The sequence below is a fragment of the Electrona antarctica genome (assembly GCF_951216825.1).
Source record: "Electrona antarctica genome assembly, chromosome: 6".
In the NCBI taxonomy this organism is placed as follows: Eukaryota; Metazoa; Chordata; class Actinopteri; order Myctophiformes; family Myctophidae; genus Electrona; species Electrona antarctica.
The window spans coordinates 23,811,493-23,827,632 of record NC_136811.1 but is presented as its reverse complement, the minus strand read 5'-3'; the positions used below and the strand labels follow the sequence as shown (position 1 = coordinate 23,827,632).

General features: G+C 40.8%; 1 protein-coding gene across 1 annotated transcript in view; it reads right to left on the bottom strand.

Moving 5' to 3' along the window:
- LOC306924819 (CUB and sushi domain-containing protein 3-like) overlaps positions 1–16,140 on the bottom strand; it is a gene marked incomplete at both ends in the record, with an annotated part of 337,974 nt that overhangs the window by 204,143 nt on the left and 117,691 nt on the right. Inside the window, 4 exons of the mRNA XM_079503471.1 lie at positions 5,420–5,608; positions 13,401–13,588; positions 14,382–14,520; positions 15,128–15,322. Of these exons, the coding sequence (XP_079359597.1) occupies positions 5,420–5,608; positions 13,401–13,588; positions 14,382–14,520; positions 15,128–15,322 (711 nt within the window). The remainder of the gene's footprint in view (positions 1–5,419; positions 5,609–13,400; positions 13,589–14,381; positions 14,521–15,127; positions 15,323–16,140) is intronic.

The window sequence follows — 16,140 nt, the reverse complement described above, 5'->3', positions numbered from 1 at the left end:
TTGCTGCTCATTACATGAGATTTTGTCAACTCAACGATTAATTTTGTACTCCTTGTAAACACAAGTTACTCGGCATTACCAAAGGGCAAAAATCAGTCAACCAGTCATTCATACATACATTTATGCATTCATAAATGTTTTATATGCATTTACCCACACATCTGTGCTATGAATATATCATTTATAAATTAATAAATGAATGATTAATGATTTACTTTTACCCCAATACACCAAGATGATTAAGGCATGAGGCCGATTTTACTGAAACTTCAAAGAGACAGTGACTATGTGACAGATAGGTAGGTCAATGACCACCAACTCTAAAGGTGGTGTAAGTGAAATATTTATGTATAAATACATTTTAAATAGCTCTCAATCAGAAACAGGGGTCTTTCCATCTCTCCAGTTCTTACTCATCAAAAAATTCATATTCAGGTTGGTATATCAATGTATCCAATCAGGAGAGAACTCCTCCTGGATACATAACAAACAAGTGAAATTCGAAGTTATGAAAGAAAACAAAAACAGGAACACTATACAATTGAAGCTGATATTGTCTGTATGGAGTTCTTTCTCCAGATTGTACAAAATGTATATCTCAATACTGAAAATATATTGTTGTTTAATGTTTACTAAATACATATGTTTACTAAAGAGCTGCAGAGATGGGGAAACCTCAGTTACTGTAGAAACATACGAATATCTATATTGCTTTAACCTTTTAACAAAACATTGTTTTTAAAACAATATCACCTACACCACCTTTAAATCTGTTGCGTCGCAAACAATTGTTATAACGTAGTTCTAAGTTACAACTAAATATTTACGCAAGCTATTAGGCAGCACTAACATCTACTTACAATGGAAGACTGCCTTGACATAATCAATGAATTAATTAAATATAACAAACGACCCCATCCTTGTTAACACACTGCTAGATAGATTACATCCATTGGATAGTTATGATAATGTTGACATTTACAGCTAAATATTCAAGGAAATAATTCAACATAGTCAATTCTGTGGGATACAACATTAGTGTAATCGTTTCATCATACAACATAGCAGTTATGATGCATACCACTGCTTTTGAAGACAACGGGAACATTACGGTTGTTGTGAGTTAAAGTCTGTATCTCGGTTTACTCCTCTCGGATGAGTTGTAGGCCTATGTCATTTCAATTTCCTTTAGCAATATTTTTCTATTTTCCCCCCTTTTTCTAGCAATTGCTGATAGTCCCTTGTAATGTAGTGCCTTGTCGCTGCTGAGTTGTTAGGTAGGCAAACATGGCATATGATACTTACACATGATGCCGTCAATCCTCTACCTTTTACGTACCGTGACAATAAGGAGTTTCACCAGGAGGATAGAGCACATGTGGAGGAACACGCTATTCTTCTCAGTTCAACTAACAAAAGTCACTGGTATAGTCCTGTCATTTTATGTGTCTATACAGTACATTACTTTACCAGCAGTCTACGCACTACTACTAGCTAAGTTATGCAAAAAATAGCTGTGGACTCGTGGTGCAACATAATTTAGTAGCGCACTAGTTACAAACTACTGTAAGATGACTTTATACCTAATTTAGGACTAAAGTTATGATCAGCTGGTGCACCCCAGCCCAGGGGAGATAGGCTCTTTTTTACTTTAATTACATTACATTAATAAGATTCTCCACATGTTGACATAAATTACTCAGAGGAAGCGTCTTATCTCAACACAAGAAGTTGTAATGAGGTAAAGCTCTTCTCTCATTGGCTGCTGGGGGCCAGAGGTTAATGCCAAATCCTTCAGAGGGTTAACTGGTGTAATTGGGTATTGTTCAAAACTGTCACCATTTACCATTGCCATGTTTCCCCCACTGTGTTTCCTCTGAAAGGTCATCTCACATAAAGGGCACCACTTTGTAAATACAGCATTGATAAAATGTGTCACCATGCTTTTGTTATTTTGTGAGCGTGTTCTTGTGTATTGTCTTGGCTGTGGCTGGCCTAAGGCCAGGGTGGCATTACAATAATCCAAATGCTTGGATGCCTTCCTGGAAACGTCTCACAAGAAGAAAGAAAATATAAAGAAATTAAACTATGAGTATGCTATATTTTCAAAGTAATGAATACCAGGCAATGTTTTAGAGGATCACTGTGATGCCCAAGGCTACACAGCTGTTGACCTCCTCCCCTTTATCTCGTCTTGCGCTCCAGGACCTGCCGTGCACGATTGCACACAACACTTCAAGTCTGCATGGATGGATCCTTGCAGCAACAACATTATAGCAAGATATTTTATTAATGAGCCAAAATTTAAAGTCATTAAAAGTGGATGAGCACTCTTGGCAAAGGACATACTTTGGAGACTGCACAGGCAGAGGGCCAAGACACTTGCCCGTCTTACTGCCACAAACCTGGGCTGAAGATGCATATAAGATCTGACCTGAAATTTACAGGGCAATCTCTGAGAAGAAGCCATGCTGTATGATACCAATGTTATATAAAATGCACAAATTAAGTCCTTACACTCTCCGCCAGCCTTTGCGCGCCTGTCTGTTATGTTCTCGTTATCGAGTGGTGTTATTGAGTTGGTGTGCGACCAGAGGACATGTTCTGTGTTTACAGCACTGAAGTACTGTAATTACCACAACCACTCTTGGTACCTGCCCAGTATGTGCATGTGGCATGTGCAGGCATTATAAGAGATATCACTTCGATCTGGGACATGGATCGACATGCTATGAAGGTCATTATAATGTTATCTCTAAATGAATCAAGCAGAGCTAGTTGTTGTTAATTAAAGCACAGACCTGTTGTGTGCTGAGCTCAACAATATTGTTTCCACTTTCCAATCACATCATGTTTTCGAAATAAGTAAGGCTTTCAGTAGGTAGCCTACTATCTGTGCCATGCTAACAGCTGCTGCAGGGCTTCTACATCTTGCCAAAGTCATACATCTATAGAAACTTCTTGCCAATGATTACTGGCTGCTTCCCAAAAGTGTTTGGGCCTAAAGTACTGTCATATACCACCGTCACATGAAAAGGATATAGCAAGAAAATGAATGAATAGTGATCTTGAAATCATGATAACCAAAAGTACAGTGCTACTATACAGTATATAAAACGTAATAATAGGCCCAGGCGGTGGCATAACCGTCTGGGCACCCGACTGGTAATCCAGTCGCAGTGTGCCGCGGGTTCGACTCCCGAGCCCGACACGGCCTTTACTGCATGTCTTCCCCCATCTCTCTCCCGTTTCCTGTCAGCCTACTACTGTCTGTCCCTTCAAAAACCAATAAAAGGCGTAAGCCGCAAAAAAATATCTAAAAAAAAAAAACGTAATAATTAAACAAGTAGTACAGTATCATCAGATATGTTCATAATGTGGCACCAATTTGTGTGTCATTAATATGCAGTATCATCAGTTTAGCACAAATAGACAATCTACAAGCTCACAACAAGTTGCAATGCAACACGTTGTGAGCTTGTAGTTCACCATTTCTGAAAATGTTTAATATTTGGAAATCGATCAAATTCTTTTATAATGTTCACCTTATTGAAAATGTTCCAAAGAACACAGAAACCAACATGAAAAAGAATGGAAATATTGTCAGCATTTATGGTCATTTTAAAATGAGATGGCTGCCAGCACTGTACATGAGTGATGACCTATTTCAATTCATTTTATTGGACCCATTTCTGGGCTGAAGTGCCCATATGCCTCGTCAAGCTATTTAATAGGATTAATGGTTAGCATGGCAATTTTCTGCATTAATTAAACAATTCAAGATAACGACAAAAATGACTGAACACATTAAACCAAATATCAATTCAAAAGGTTTAAATTGAAAATTATAGCTGTAGATAACCCAATCAAAGTGTATTTTGATTATCACCTCAACTTGCAATGTTTATATTCATGTAAATGAATTAAAAAATGTAATTAAAAAGTGTTCCCAGCACTTTTGATTGATTAATCCTTACCAGTTACATTCGTTTTTTTTTTTTTTACATTACGTTATAATTAAGGAAGACTTCACACGTACTGCAGAACGCTACTACTGTGCACATTAAATCACAATAGAATATTACAGACTTTTGTAGGCAGAGGACTAAGTAAATGTTGGATGTACTGTACTTCAATCAATGACCAATAATTTGTAAGCATAAGTGCAATCATGATGACGAGATTCTTGTCATGACGTGTTTTCAGTGGTTTACGATAGAGGCCGCTTTTCCGCAGCCTGTGAATGATCCTAGGATCAATGAAGAAGAGTACTACACCCAGATATCACGTGATCACTACATTTTTCAGCAGATTTAGCATAATGATAAAAGAAAATGAGCCCCATTCAACTGCCGATAGCTGTGGAACGAAGCATCGCAAGGGCAGTTTTTCCCCCGATTCTACAAGACTACTGCGTCTTTCAAGGCCATCGGTGGTTGGATTATTGTAAAGAATAATAATCTATGATTTTTCAAAGGTTAGTGAAAACGCTCGGAATCACTGACAAGGGCAGCTATAGACGATGTTTTAAGTTTGGCAGTTTTAATAGCAAACCGCTACTTATAATACAGAGCATAATATGATTTATTAAAGATGGAGTGCTGTGATGTTTTTCCACCCTAAAACATGTATTATAAACAGTATTTATTAAAATGATGTTTTTATGTGGGCACGCCCACCAGTTCATTAAGTATATGCCTGGTTTGCCTGGTGGGTGGTGATGGGTGGTGAATGGTGATCCACCTGAACTGAAGCCGCACCCACAGCTGTAGTTGTATGATAAAGGGGGAGGGGTTAGGGGAGGGGCTGATAGTGTGGTGTCACTATATTACTGTTTATTTCATTGGACCGTTTGACTGTCAAGAGTTCAGCCTCCAGGAAAAAACCCTAAATACAAAGTTAATACACCATTGCACATAAAAACGACTCCAGGCTGTCTAATGAAGTAGTCACCTCATAGACACATGAAAAACTGGAAAAATACAAAAATTGTGGCACTCCATCTTTAAAGGTATAGTGATTTCACTTAATTCAAATATCACTTATTTTTTCTTATTTTTTGGATAATCCTCCCTACTATAAAGTGTGCTGACCATATAAGGAGTTCTTCCCTGTCCCCAGTGATCCCCTGGGGTCAAAAAACCCTAGTTTCGGTTTGGGCTTTGGGTGGCAAAGCCTTCATCCAATCAGGATGAGAGGGGCCTTCCTCCAATCATGATCGAGTGGGGGCGGGCATTGGTGCACGTGCCGTTGGTCTGTTGTACTTCCCCCACTGTAGAGTGTGTGCATGTGCACATCTTGTTAGCGGGTGGACCAGGTTTTTTTCCAAATCACCCAAATCACTGAATGCTCCTTTAAGTACATATTCATAAAGGTGGGCAGGAGAAAATTCAACTAAGTTAACATAGAGCATACATACCATCGCAGGTTGGCAGTGGATGGCTCCAGAAATGGTTTTTCTCACAGACAAGTGCTTCATCGTGGCTCAGTCGGTACCCTGGGTCACACTGGAAGGACACTGTAGAGCCAATAGAAAGGTCATGGCCGAATCGCACCCCGTTGACTGGGATACCCGGATCCATACAGGAATAGGTGTCCAACGTGACAACTGGAAAGAGATAAAACAAATGTGTTGAATATGGATTATGAAATGTTAAAACTTTCTCCTATAGGGCCGCCAAATTAGGCCAAAATGTAGTTGCGTGTGATTTGGGCTCTGTTGTGGAGTGGATTGGAGTGCGAGGGTTTATTGAATGGCAGGTGTTTGTGTTTGTGACTAACAAGGTTTGTCTCTATTTTGTAGAGTGCTGGGACTGAGTGGCCACACAAAAGTGCAACCACCATCTGAACCGAAATCTGCAGGGCAGGCAATGTTCCCAGCATGGCTGGCCGGGCTGACTTTATTTTGCACTAAAAGAGTATTATGTTTATGTTGAACCAAGTGTGAAGCCAATAAATTACAAGTTAACCGGCATCCAATGCCTTGGCTCATTTTCAGTAAAGAAAAAAATAATGACTCCTTTAGATTTGCAGCATTTTTTATAGATTGAGCATGATCCTCCACCAGTTTCATAGGCATTATTGCCTGATTTCCTTTTGAATATAAACGGAAATCAACTCCAATGTATAAAACAAATTGATCTAGTAGAGACATAACATATTAATCATACATGCAGACTATTTGTAATTTGGGATGAAGTAGACATCTCATTGCCAACGGTTATACAAACTGTTATGGCTGTGTAGTTTTTAAAACACAACAATGTTGGTAAATAATAAAAACACGAAAGCTTCACAAGGTTTAAGTATAAACCCTTGCAGTGGGAAGCTCTGAGAAGTGAATAGTGAATTAAAACCGAAACAGGACTAGATGCATGCAGAAGAGGGATATTGTCACAGGGACCCAGACTTGTGGGTGTAACCTCTGCTTGACTTCATAAATGCACTGTCACTTTCTGCACATGTATACCCCCAATGATGTCTCCCTGTACCAATGTTCCTTTCTTGCGTTTGCCCCATAAATCAGCAACAGCCAGGCAGCAAGCCCGCCTCCTCCTTCCACCTCAGTGATGCAAGCTATGTCATCACCGGGAGATGCCCCCATTTGTCCCGGTGATTTCCATGACTGATCTTTGGACGTCATCCAACCAGGACTGCTTGTTCTTTTTCTGATGCACTCGTGCGAGGCATGCACTGACAACAGTGGTGTAAGCAGTTATCAGGTCATCTGGATTGGCCATCCCTGGCTGGCGTAATGAAAAGGAAACAGAACTGTTGGGGAGCCTTTAGGCCAAGATAACATATACATACTGTATAAGACAAAGCAAATAAGTCTTATGATTATGAAGTTTACATAAACCGTTAGAGACGTACCTAAAACTGGTTTGTTTTTGGGCAAAGCTGTCAATAAACAGATGCTGCAAGCCTGCAACTAGTCGCCACTTTCTTGTTACTTTCTCCCTATTGGCTAAAGGCCAGCCAATGGGTTGCCATTCGCCAATGGCTTTCCCTACTCTGAACCAAGCCCCCAGAACAGTGAAGTTGCCGTCGTCTGTTACATATTGTAACTCCGTCTCCAGTCCAGTAACTAGGAAGCGTTGGGGGAGTAGTTTTAGGCAAAGGCAAAGGTTTTCGGACTTGTCAGCAAACAGTGCCCTGTCCATTGTGGGTTGTCAGTCTGGCATCAGTGACTGTGAGCCTAGCATGGATGGTTGTTCACCTGTGCTGTTTTACTGCTAAGCCTTGGCAGTATATTGGCTTTGGTTTTCAAACTCATTTCACACTTCACATTTTGTCCCTGCATTTTCTTATAGGCTTTCAGAGAGCACGGTTGGTCCTGACCTGGAAGGCATTTCATGGGAGGTCGCCGGGTTGCCTCCTCCCTTCTCCCTCCAGCCCAATCTGTGTTGAGGTAGCTTGAGCAAGTCACTTAACAACTGCTCCCCGGGAGCAAATGTACTACTAAGGTTTTCAAAAAGCTGTATAACTCGGAAACTAGAAATCTCAAGCGAACGTCACGCAAACTTGAAAAAATATGGCGCTCAACCAAACAGAAAGAATCCTGTATAGTCTGGCAGAATAGCCTTAAAATATACAAAAAGGCCCTCGACAATGCCAGAGCCACCTATTATTCATCCCTAATAGAGGAAAACAAAAGCAACCCCAAGTTCCTTTTTGACACTCTAGCAAAACTGACAAAAAGTCAGAATCTCACAAATCGTTACACAGTATCTCTGTCCGATATTTCATATTCCATCCTAATTGGCTAGAATTGGCTTTCACAGTTTGCAAGATTGCCCCGTTTTGAATAAAAGCCTCAAATCATGAACGCAGCATGCAATTTACGTGAAATCTTTCACACATTGTCTTACTAGGCTGAGGAATATATCCCACCCTTTTCACATTGGCCTGTTATAGCGTCACCAACAGGTTGATTTTTGCAAAACACATTTTTGGAACAAAATGCCTCAAATCATCCTATGATTCATACGCCATCAAAGGCGTATGAAGAAATGGCACCCTTTTCACATTGGCCTATTATAGCACCACCAGGAGGCCACAACCTGACCTGCCCTGGTGGAGACCTGTGCCCCGAGGGGCACTTTTTCTAGTTCGATCTCTTTTTTAAATTATTTTGGTTTTCAACCATACATTACCTATAAGTATCTAATATTTGAGTCTGTACAAACAGACCACTAGGGGGCGCGCCCAACGCGTTTACAGAGCTTTTTGAAAACCTTATACCCATATGTAACACCATGCCAAAATTATAAAAACTAGTCATCAAAAGCCAAATATTTCAATCATGTACTTTGCTCAGCCAATCAAATCATCGCTATGGCATCCCATAGCCAATCAAATCATCGTGTTTGTGTTCACACAAACAGACAAAGCTGGGCGTAGGAGCAGCTAGTGCCCAAAAAAAAAGGAAAATAAAATCTGAGATATGCAGCCAAACTACAGTAGTTAAATTGTTTTGGCACATATTATTGGATTATTGGAGTACATCAACTCCAAGACATATAACTTTTATTAACATTATTTAACATTATTATACATACGAAATTATGCAACAAAGTGCTTCTCTACTGCAGTTCATATAATTCATAATAGCACTGCTTTGTAACACCAGTTTTACAAATTAACTGGGCTGGATTTGTCCTAAAGTCTTTCAACAATAATATCATAATATGATCTTATATGTGCTAAACCTAATGGAAGAGAATAATAAGATCTTACCGTTATTGCTTTTCAGTATACTCATCAACAAAAGATGAATGCACTTGAGAGTAAAACAAAATGAAAAACAGGCACTAGCCTAGCGGTCTGCTTTAAGTCAATAATACAGATTTAATAATGGTTATGAATAACAACTGAGTGGCAGGCTGGCAGCCTCACTTTCTTTGAAGATTACTGCTATAAAAGAAATAGTAGGGATGGCTATTTTAGGCCTGATTACATTCAGATCATCCAGATCATTATACCCCATCCATCTACAGCATCTGTCATACAGTATATTCAAACAGCATGCTTGACATCAGGATGCAAAATATAAAATATTTTCCTTTTCAGCATCAGTCAATTGCTTGCTGCCTGTTTCAACTAGGCATTGACGGACGTGCCTGTCCTATTTGTGTTGTGAAGCACTGGAAATAAAAGGTAGTGACCGAATACTCCACAAGATATGGAAGTTTGCTTGTTAAACATGCAGACACATTATAGTTCCCAAAGGCAAAGATACCTGGCTACAAACTTAGCTTCTTAAAGGTCAGAGAAATTCTATGAGCAAGTGGGACACACACATATTCGGTCTCACCTCATCCTACAAACAAAATTCAAGCGACTTTGCACGGAGGCAACCACTTTAGCATGCAGTAGACTCTGCTGAAATTGTCTAGTTGATATTAGACCCTCCAGAAAAAAATTATTTACTGTATTTGCATAATAAGCCAAATGCCGCAGATTATGCAGGGGTCAATTTATTTCAAAAAGGGTGCATAATCGCACAACTTCCTGCATATTTAGCAATTTCCCACATATTTCACCGCATTAAATCGCCTTTTTGCATATTTCGCAACTTTTCGCATATTTCACAACTTCCTGCAATTTCACCACATACAATCACATAAAATTCTCCATATTTGGAGGGTCTAGTTAGTACCACTGTCCAAGAGAAAATGCACTTCTGGTTTTGCAGTTTGTTTTTACACACTGCTCAACTACAATAATCAACTACAGTAACTTCAAGCTGACATTTCCTGCTTTTACACCATTACACATTCATGTGTGGATGATGAGATTGGCTCTCAATAAATGACTTACTGTATTTATCAAGTGCTGAGCACTGCAAGTATAATCTCTCAGCAAAGAGCTTTGCTGTTATTTATTGTCTCCACCAGGCCGAAGGCATGGGGAGAGAGTATGTTTTGCCGTCCGTCCGTCCGTCCGTCCGTCCGTCCGTCCGTCCGTGTGTGTGTGTGTGTGTGTGTGTGTGTTACTATTTCAGATTCCATCCTAACATTGGTTCAAATCATGAACGGAACGTGCAATTTACGTGAAATCTTTCACAGACTTTCCTACTAGGCTGAGAAATATATCCCACCCTTTTCACATTGGCCTGTTATAGCACCACCAACAGGTGGATTTGTGCAAAACAATTTTTTTTAACAAAATGCCTCAAATCATCCTATTGCCATCACATTGGCCTATTATAGGCCACAACCTGACCTGCCCTGGTGGAGACCTGTGCCCCGAGGGGCACGTTTTCTAGTTTCTAATTAATTTAGAATGAGTTGGATATTCAAAAGAAGAATGCAGAATATCCAAAGCTTGAAAAGCGGTATTTTAGAAGCCCTAACATTTTTTGTAAATAGATAATCTTGTTGTGTATTATACGCAGCAGCAAAAAAGAAAAAAAAGAAAAAAGAAATAATGGGGAAAAAAAATTCACTGCATGTCCTCTGAAACACTTTATCTTTTGGCACACATGCTCTACTATGTTGCAAAAAACACCACCGAAGTTTCCTTTAGACATTGTCTTTTTTGAGGGGCGCTAGCCCCTCCTATATACAGGTTACATTAAAACATTACATTAAAAACGCTGATTGACAATGAAGGGAAATTTACGTCATCTTGTCCCTAACACAAACATTAAATGCCTTAACAATAAAGAGAGTTTAATGTTTGTTTTGTCCGTGTTTGTTTTACATCACCATTACATCACCTACTGTAATCATAGCAATCATAGCATATCATGAGTTAGACTTTAATATATTAGCGCCCCTCACTTAAGTTCACACGGGTGTGTTTTTTTAATAAGACAGACAATATTCTATCTTGTGGGTGAATGATTACTCCCAGAGGGGGACTTGCAGCGAGTGTGGTTCATTCAGCCAAAACCCCTCACTTGTGTTTCAAATCGTATCCTTTGATCGCCTGGTGATATAACTACACTGTGACTGGCATAAGGTAGGATCTGGGCTCTGGCCAATAACACATACAAATGTATAACTTATCACTGATGGTGTCTGTGTGTGTGTGTGTGTGTGTGTGTGTGTGTGTGTGTGTGTGTGTGTGTGTGTGTGTGTGTGTGTGTGTGTGTGTGTGTGTGTGTGTGTGTGTGTGTGTGTGTGTGTGTGCGTGCGTGCGTGCGTTATGTGTACTGTACATGCGTGTGCGCATCTCGCACATCCCCCTTGCCTTGTGTTACCTCAGTCGTCTCCTCATCTCTGCTCATAGTCATACTACAACTCAAAAATGACAGTTGGGGGGAGCCCTTTCCCTATACACAAATACATGGTGCATGTGTGTGTACAGTATGTGTACAGTATGTGTGTGCGTGTGTGCGTGTTGTACAGTAACTGTCTCAACCACTGTAGGCAGACATTGTAGACATAACAATAATGGTGATATCTGGTTCAAACCCATTGCATTACACACAATGTCACAGACTAAACAAGTTAATAATGAGCTGTTGTCCCACTTCAATGTGTCATGGCATCAGGCCCTAACAAATCAGTCAGCATATTATGGCCGATCTCTAGATCTCTAGTAGATGTAATGGAATTAAATGGAATAAAATAGGGCTGGCCCTATAGAATAGGGCCCTATAAAATAGGGCTGGCCGAAACTATGGAAACGTGAACACTATCGGAATATTATGGTGCATATGTAACCATAATGGAAATCCTGATTATGGTATCCTGAACATTATCGGAATATTAATGTGAATACATAATCGGGAGTGAAAGGCTCATGTGGAGTATGATGTTTAATGACAATTGAATGCAGCTATCTCTCTCTCTTTCTCTCTCTCTCTCTCTCTCTCTCTCTCTCTTCAAAACCAAGGACAGTGGTACTTGCAAGAACATCTCACGTATTCTCTTGTTCCAATGTTTTAACAATGTCATTGACAGCTGAATGTCTACATAATAGCAAGTAGAGTCACATGTGACAAGAATCAGTGCAACAATACAATAAGCCTTTCCACAGTGTGAAATACTTCCAAATAATCAATATAATCTCTAAGTCTGTTAGCACTAAATGGTTCAGTGAACTCCCTGAACGCACTCAAACTGCCTATATATCGATTGGTGTACTTTTGAGGGAACATATACCGTGCACAGAAAAATGCATAAAGACTGTAAGAAAAACTGTTCTGGACAGCTTGTCCCCTGCCTTTCCATGAAAAGAGAAGCTTATACAAAACCTCTAACTGGGTCAGGTACTGTAGAGCAGCAATGCTTCTCAGAATGGAGTCTGGGGATGCCCATGGGGTCCTTGAGGGGGTGACAGGGGTTCCCCAGCTAAATGATTGATAGTTAGGAAACATAATAAGACCCTTATAGGTCTGTAACTCTGAGAGTGTACAAAAATCAAACCTTGCGGTTCCATTTGGTTCCATTTGTACACTCTCAGGAGTTATGGAGGTCCGTGGCCTAATACATGCCAAACTGGGGGTCCTTGAAATGAATACGTTTGAGAACCACTGCGAGAGATATTCTCAGATTTTCCCTGCCAGTCTGCACATTTGAAACCACCCTTCTGCCTCTTGTTTCTGCTATATACCGACAGCAATAAGAAGTGATTCGAGGTGCATAGAACATATGGCCAGCTGGGCACTGAGAATACTGACAAGACATTTTGAGCAGGTCCATGTTTCAGAAAAGGACCTACAGGGCATTCGTTATCAGGATACTGGATCGATTCCGTAAATGCATACCTTTCCCTAAAAACTTGACCGGATCCAACCCTTTGTTGACAAAATCCAACTATTATTTTATTCTTTAAGGGCTTCCTCTGGAAAGTACTGAATCAGTTCATTTTGAGTCAGATTCTTCTCCATTCAGCTGTTTTCAAATCTACTATACTAGGAAGTAACCCATGAAGTAAACAAAAGCATTTGAAAGAATGTAGTTGGCAGATCACTGCGTATAATGTAATAGAAACTAGAGTCTGCCAAGCTATCTAGTTGTATAACAATATAACGCCAGCTCGCTGTCGTTGCACGTGCGTGCGTGCGTGCGTGCGTGCGTGCGTGCGTGCGTGGATTTTGGTGCAAACAGGCATGGCATAGTCGGTATCAGCCGGTAACACGCCAGTGTCCCCGTTACAATGCGCTAGACTAGCCCCTTGCTGACGTGGAGCGCCACACCTACAGTACCATCAGCTCCCAGTACTTCCCGCACGACTTTCTGCACCAAGCCGTGCTACTCATTTGCTGAGTTGGTGGGGCCCGGGATCGAACCCATGAACTGGTCCAAAGGCGAGACCTCTACCGACTGAGCTACCCGGACACAATTTACATTAACGGTTACACAGTTTTACATTAACAAGACATTAATAGTTTAATACATCTGTAAGTAGGCTAGTATTATCAACACCTGTACAGGTGCTCTGACCTTCATAGTAGATTTTGAAGCCACTGTTGGATCGGCTGTTGTCAGTGGTGAAGAGCAGGTACAGGAAGTTACTGCTGCTAAACAGGAACTGTGGCACCTGGGTTCCGTTGAATGAGCCAATCAGAGGAGAGAGCAGGTTGGGGCCATCATGCACCTCCAGGAAGTCATAACTGAGCTCTGTCTGAAACCTGACGTATAATGAAGGAAAGGAGAGGCGATGAAAGAGGGAGATATTATATATTATTATCTGTGTCCAAATTCAATATCTTTTAGAAAACGTTTCAGTCCTGTGGGTGAGTGATGATGTTGAGCACAGAGAAGACTCAGCACTCAGAGCTCGGAAGTGCCCGTCAATAATGATGAGTAACCAAGAACCTTGAGACATTGTTAATGAGGGAAAAAAAACACAAAAACTATCTTTCTCTGTTATGAATGCAAAACAATGAACACATCGCCTCCTGTATATGTCACTATTGACTACTACACCGTACCTAGGCTCTGCACAATGACAGAGAACCTAGACACATCCAGACTATACGTACGTAGCTTGAGGGAAAATACATTCACAACAAAAGCAGTTTTGTCTGTTTACAAGACTGCAGCGAGGTTGCAAGGATAATAAAAATGAACATCTGATGATTTGCCTTTTTTATATGAAGATATAAATGCTTTGAAACATGACAATTTCCCCCTTCTCGTTATTACAGTTACTGTATTGCACAAGGGACAGAATTAAATTACTCTCAAAATTACTTTCAGCATTTGTATAAAGCAGACACTAAGCTCCATTCCATCTCCTTTAATGCTGTATTTCCAGTTGAACAGCCAACATATTTTTTTACAGAAAAGATGTTGTTGCGTATACTGTGTGTGTGTGTTGCGTATACTGTGTGCGTGCGTGCGTGCGTGCGTGCGTGCGTGCGTGCGTGCGTGCGTATTTTCCCCTCCATGGATGAGTCACTGTAGCAGTGTCATACAGACCTGTCAAAGCTGATCTTGACGGAACGTCCCGCCTCGGCCTCAATGACCCACTCACAGCTCAGGGAGTCTTTGTAGTAACCAGGCCACCCAGGGGACAGGATGACACCGGAGGGCCCAGAGTAGTGGCCCCCACAGGGAGCTGCAGGGGCAAAGGTGTAGGAGCAGAAAATGGAGGAATGGAGAGGATAAAGGAGGATAAAGGTGAAAGCGTGGGGCGGAGTTGAATGCAAAGTTAGATGGGGAGGGAGAGAGCATAGATGGAGGAGTGAGAAAATAGATGCAAGGAGAAAAGAGGAAGAAGGCAAAAGGAATGGAGAAGGTTGGGTTGAAGGAAGTTTAAGAAGTTAAAGAATAAAAGAATGAGTGAGGCAGAAAGAGGAAGCAGGAGGTGAGTGAAAGTGAGGTTAGGATGATAAGACCGAGAGGAACAAGAATGGATATAGTATGACAGGATTTGGTGAATAACAGACGGGTGGAAGGTTGGGGGAGGATTAGAAATAAAATCACACCCGTGTGAACTGAGTGGTGTAAGGTCTTATATAGACTGATCAGCTGTGTGTCATTTTTTGGTACGAACAGACAGACAGACAAACTAACAAAGCCAGTTGTAGGAGTGGTTTACACCACTCAAAAAGGAGAGGAAGGTGGAGTAGTTCCGTCCATCCCTCCCTTCCCCTGTCTGCCACTTAGCAATCTGTTCATTCATTGGCCCATCAGACAATGCATTAATTATTCAAGACCAGTACCTTCACACTTGGGTATAAGTCCGCTCCACATCACCTTGCCCTCTTCCAACTGGCATGTGATGGTGTCAGCCCCCTGCGTCTTAATGAAGCCTGCCTCGCATACCACAGAGATGGAGCTTCCCAGCTGAAAGCTGTCCCCAAAGCGCTGTCCATTCAATGGGACACCAGGGTCAGGGCACTCGTTGTGCCCGAATGCTTGTAATGAGAAGAAAGAGAACAAGATCTAGTGAATAAATGAGTCACTTTTTGTGAATAACTAAATGGGGTCTTAGATTAGCATGCAGGGAAAATGGATATACTTAGAAAAGGAAGAAATAACCCTCCACCAGCTCCTCTAAGACACTTTCCCCCAAAGGCTGCTGCCAGTTAACAACTGATGCCACTTCTTTCATTCTGCACACACCATCCAGAGCTAATCTAGCATTCAACAAGAAGGAAATCAAAATCATCAAAATCATTGTATACGCTGCCAGTAGGCCAAGGAAGTAAATCCCCTCGATTCCCATTGGTTCATGATGCAGTTCCCCATATACTGTAGGCCATGCCCAAGAAATTGGCCAACTGAATTTGAGGTAATTTCACTTCAATCCATAGAGGGACAAGGTTTTGTGTGCAAGGTTTCACCAAATTAGGTACATCATCTGGAATCAAGTGACAATGAGCTAGAGACACAGATTATACAGTGTATGTATCATTATTTGGATCTGCCTCCTGGTACTTTATTATGCTGTATAGAAGAACATTATGAAACATTGTTAAATGCGAAATATATTATTTCTGCCATCCAGAACTGCTCTTTGTGGCAGAATAAATGAAACCATCTCATATCACATACAGGAGCAATTATAGATTAAATACATATGCATGGGAGCAGCCGTATAAAACATCTCACTGCTCTCATTTTGTACATTAATTAGAGCCATCTCCACCATTCTCCTCCCCCGAGAATACACTAATTTCCACATAGGAATACTTCATGTCCACAGATAATCTGTCTTGTGTTTATTATTGAG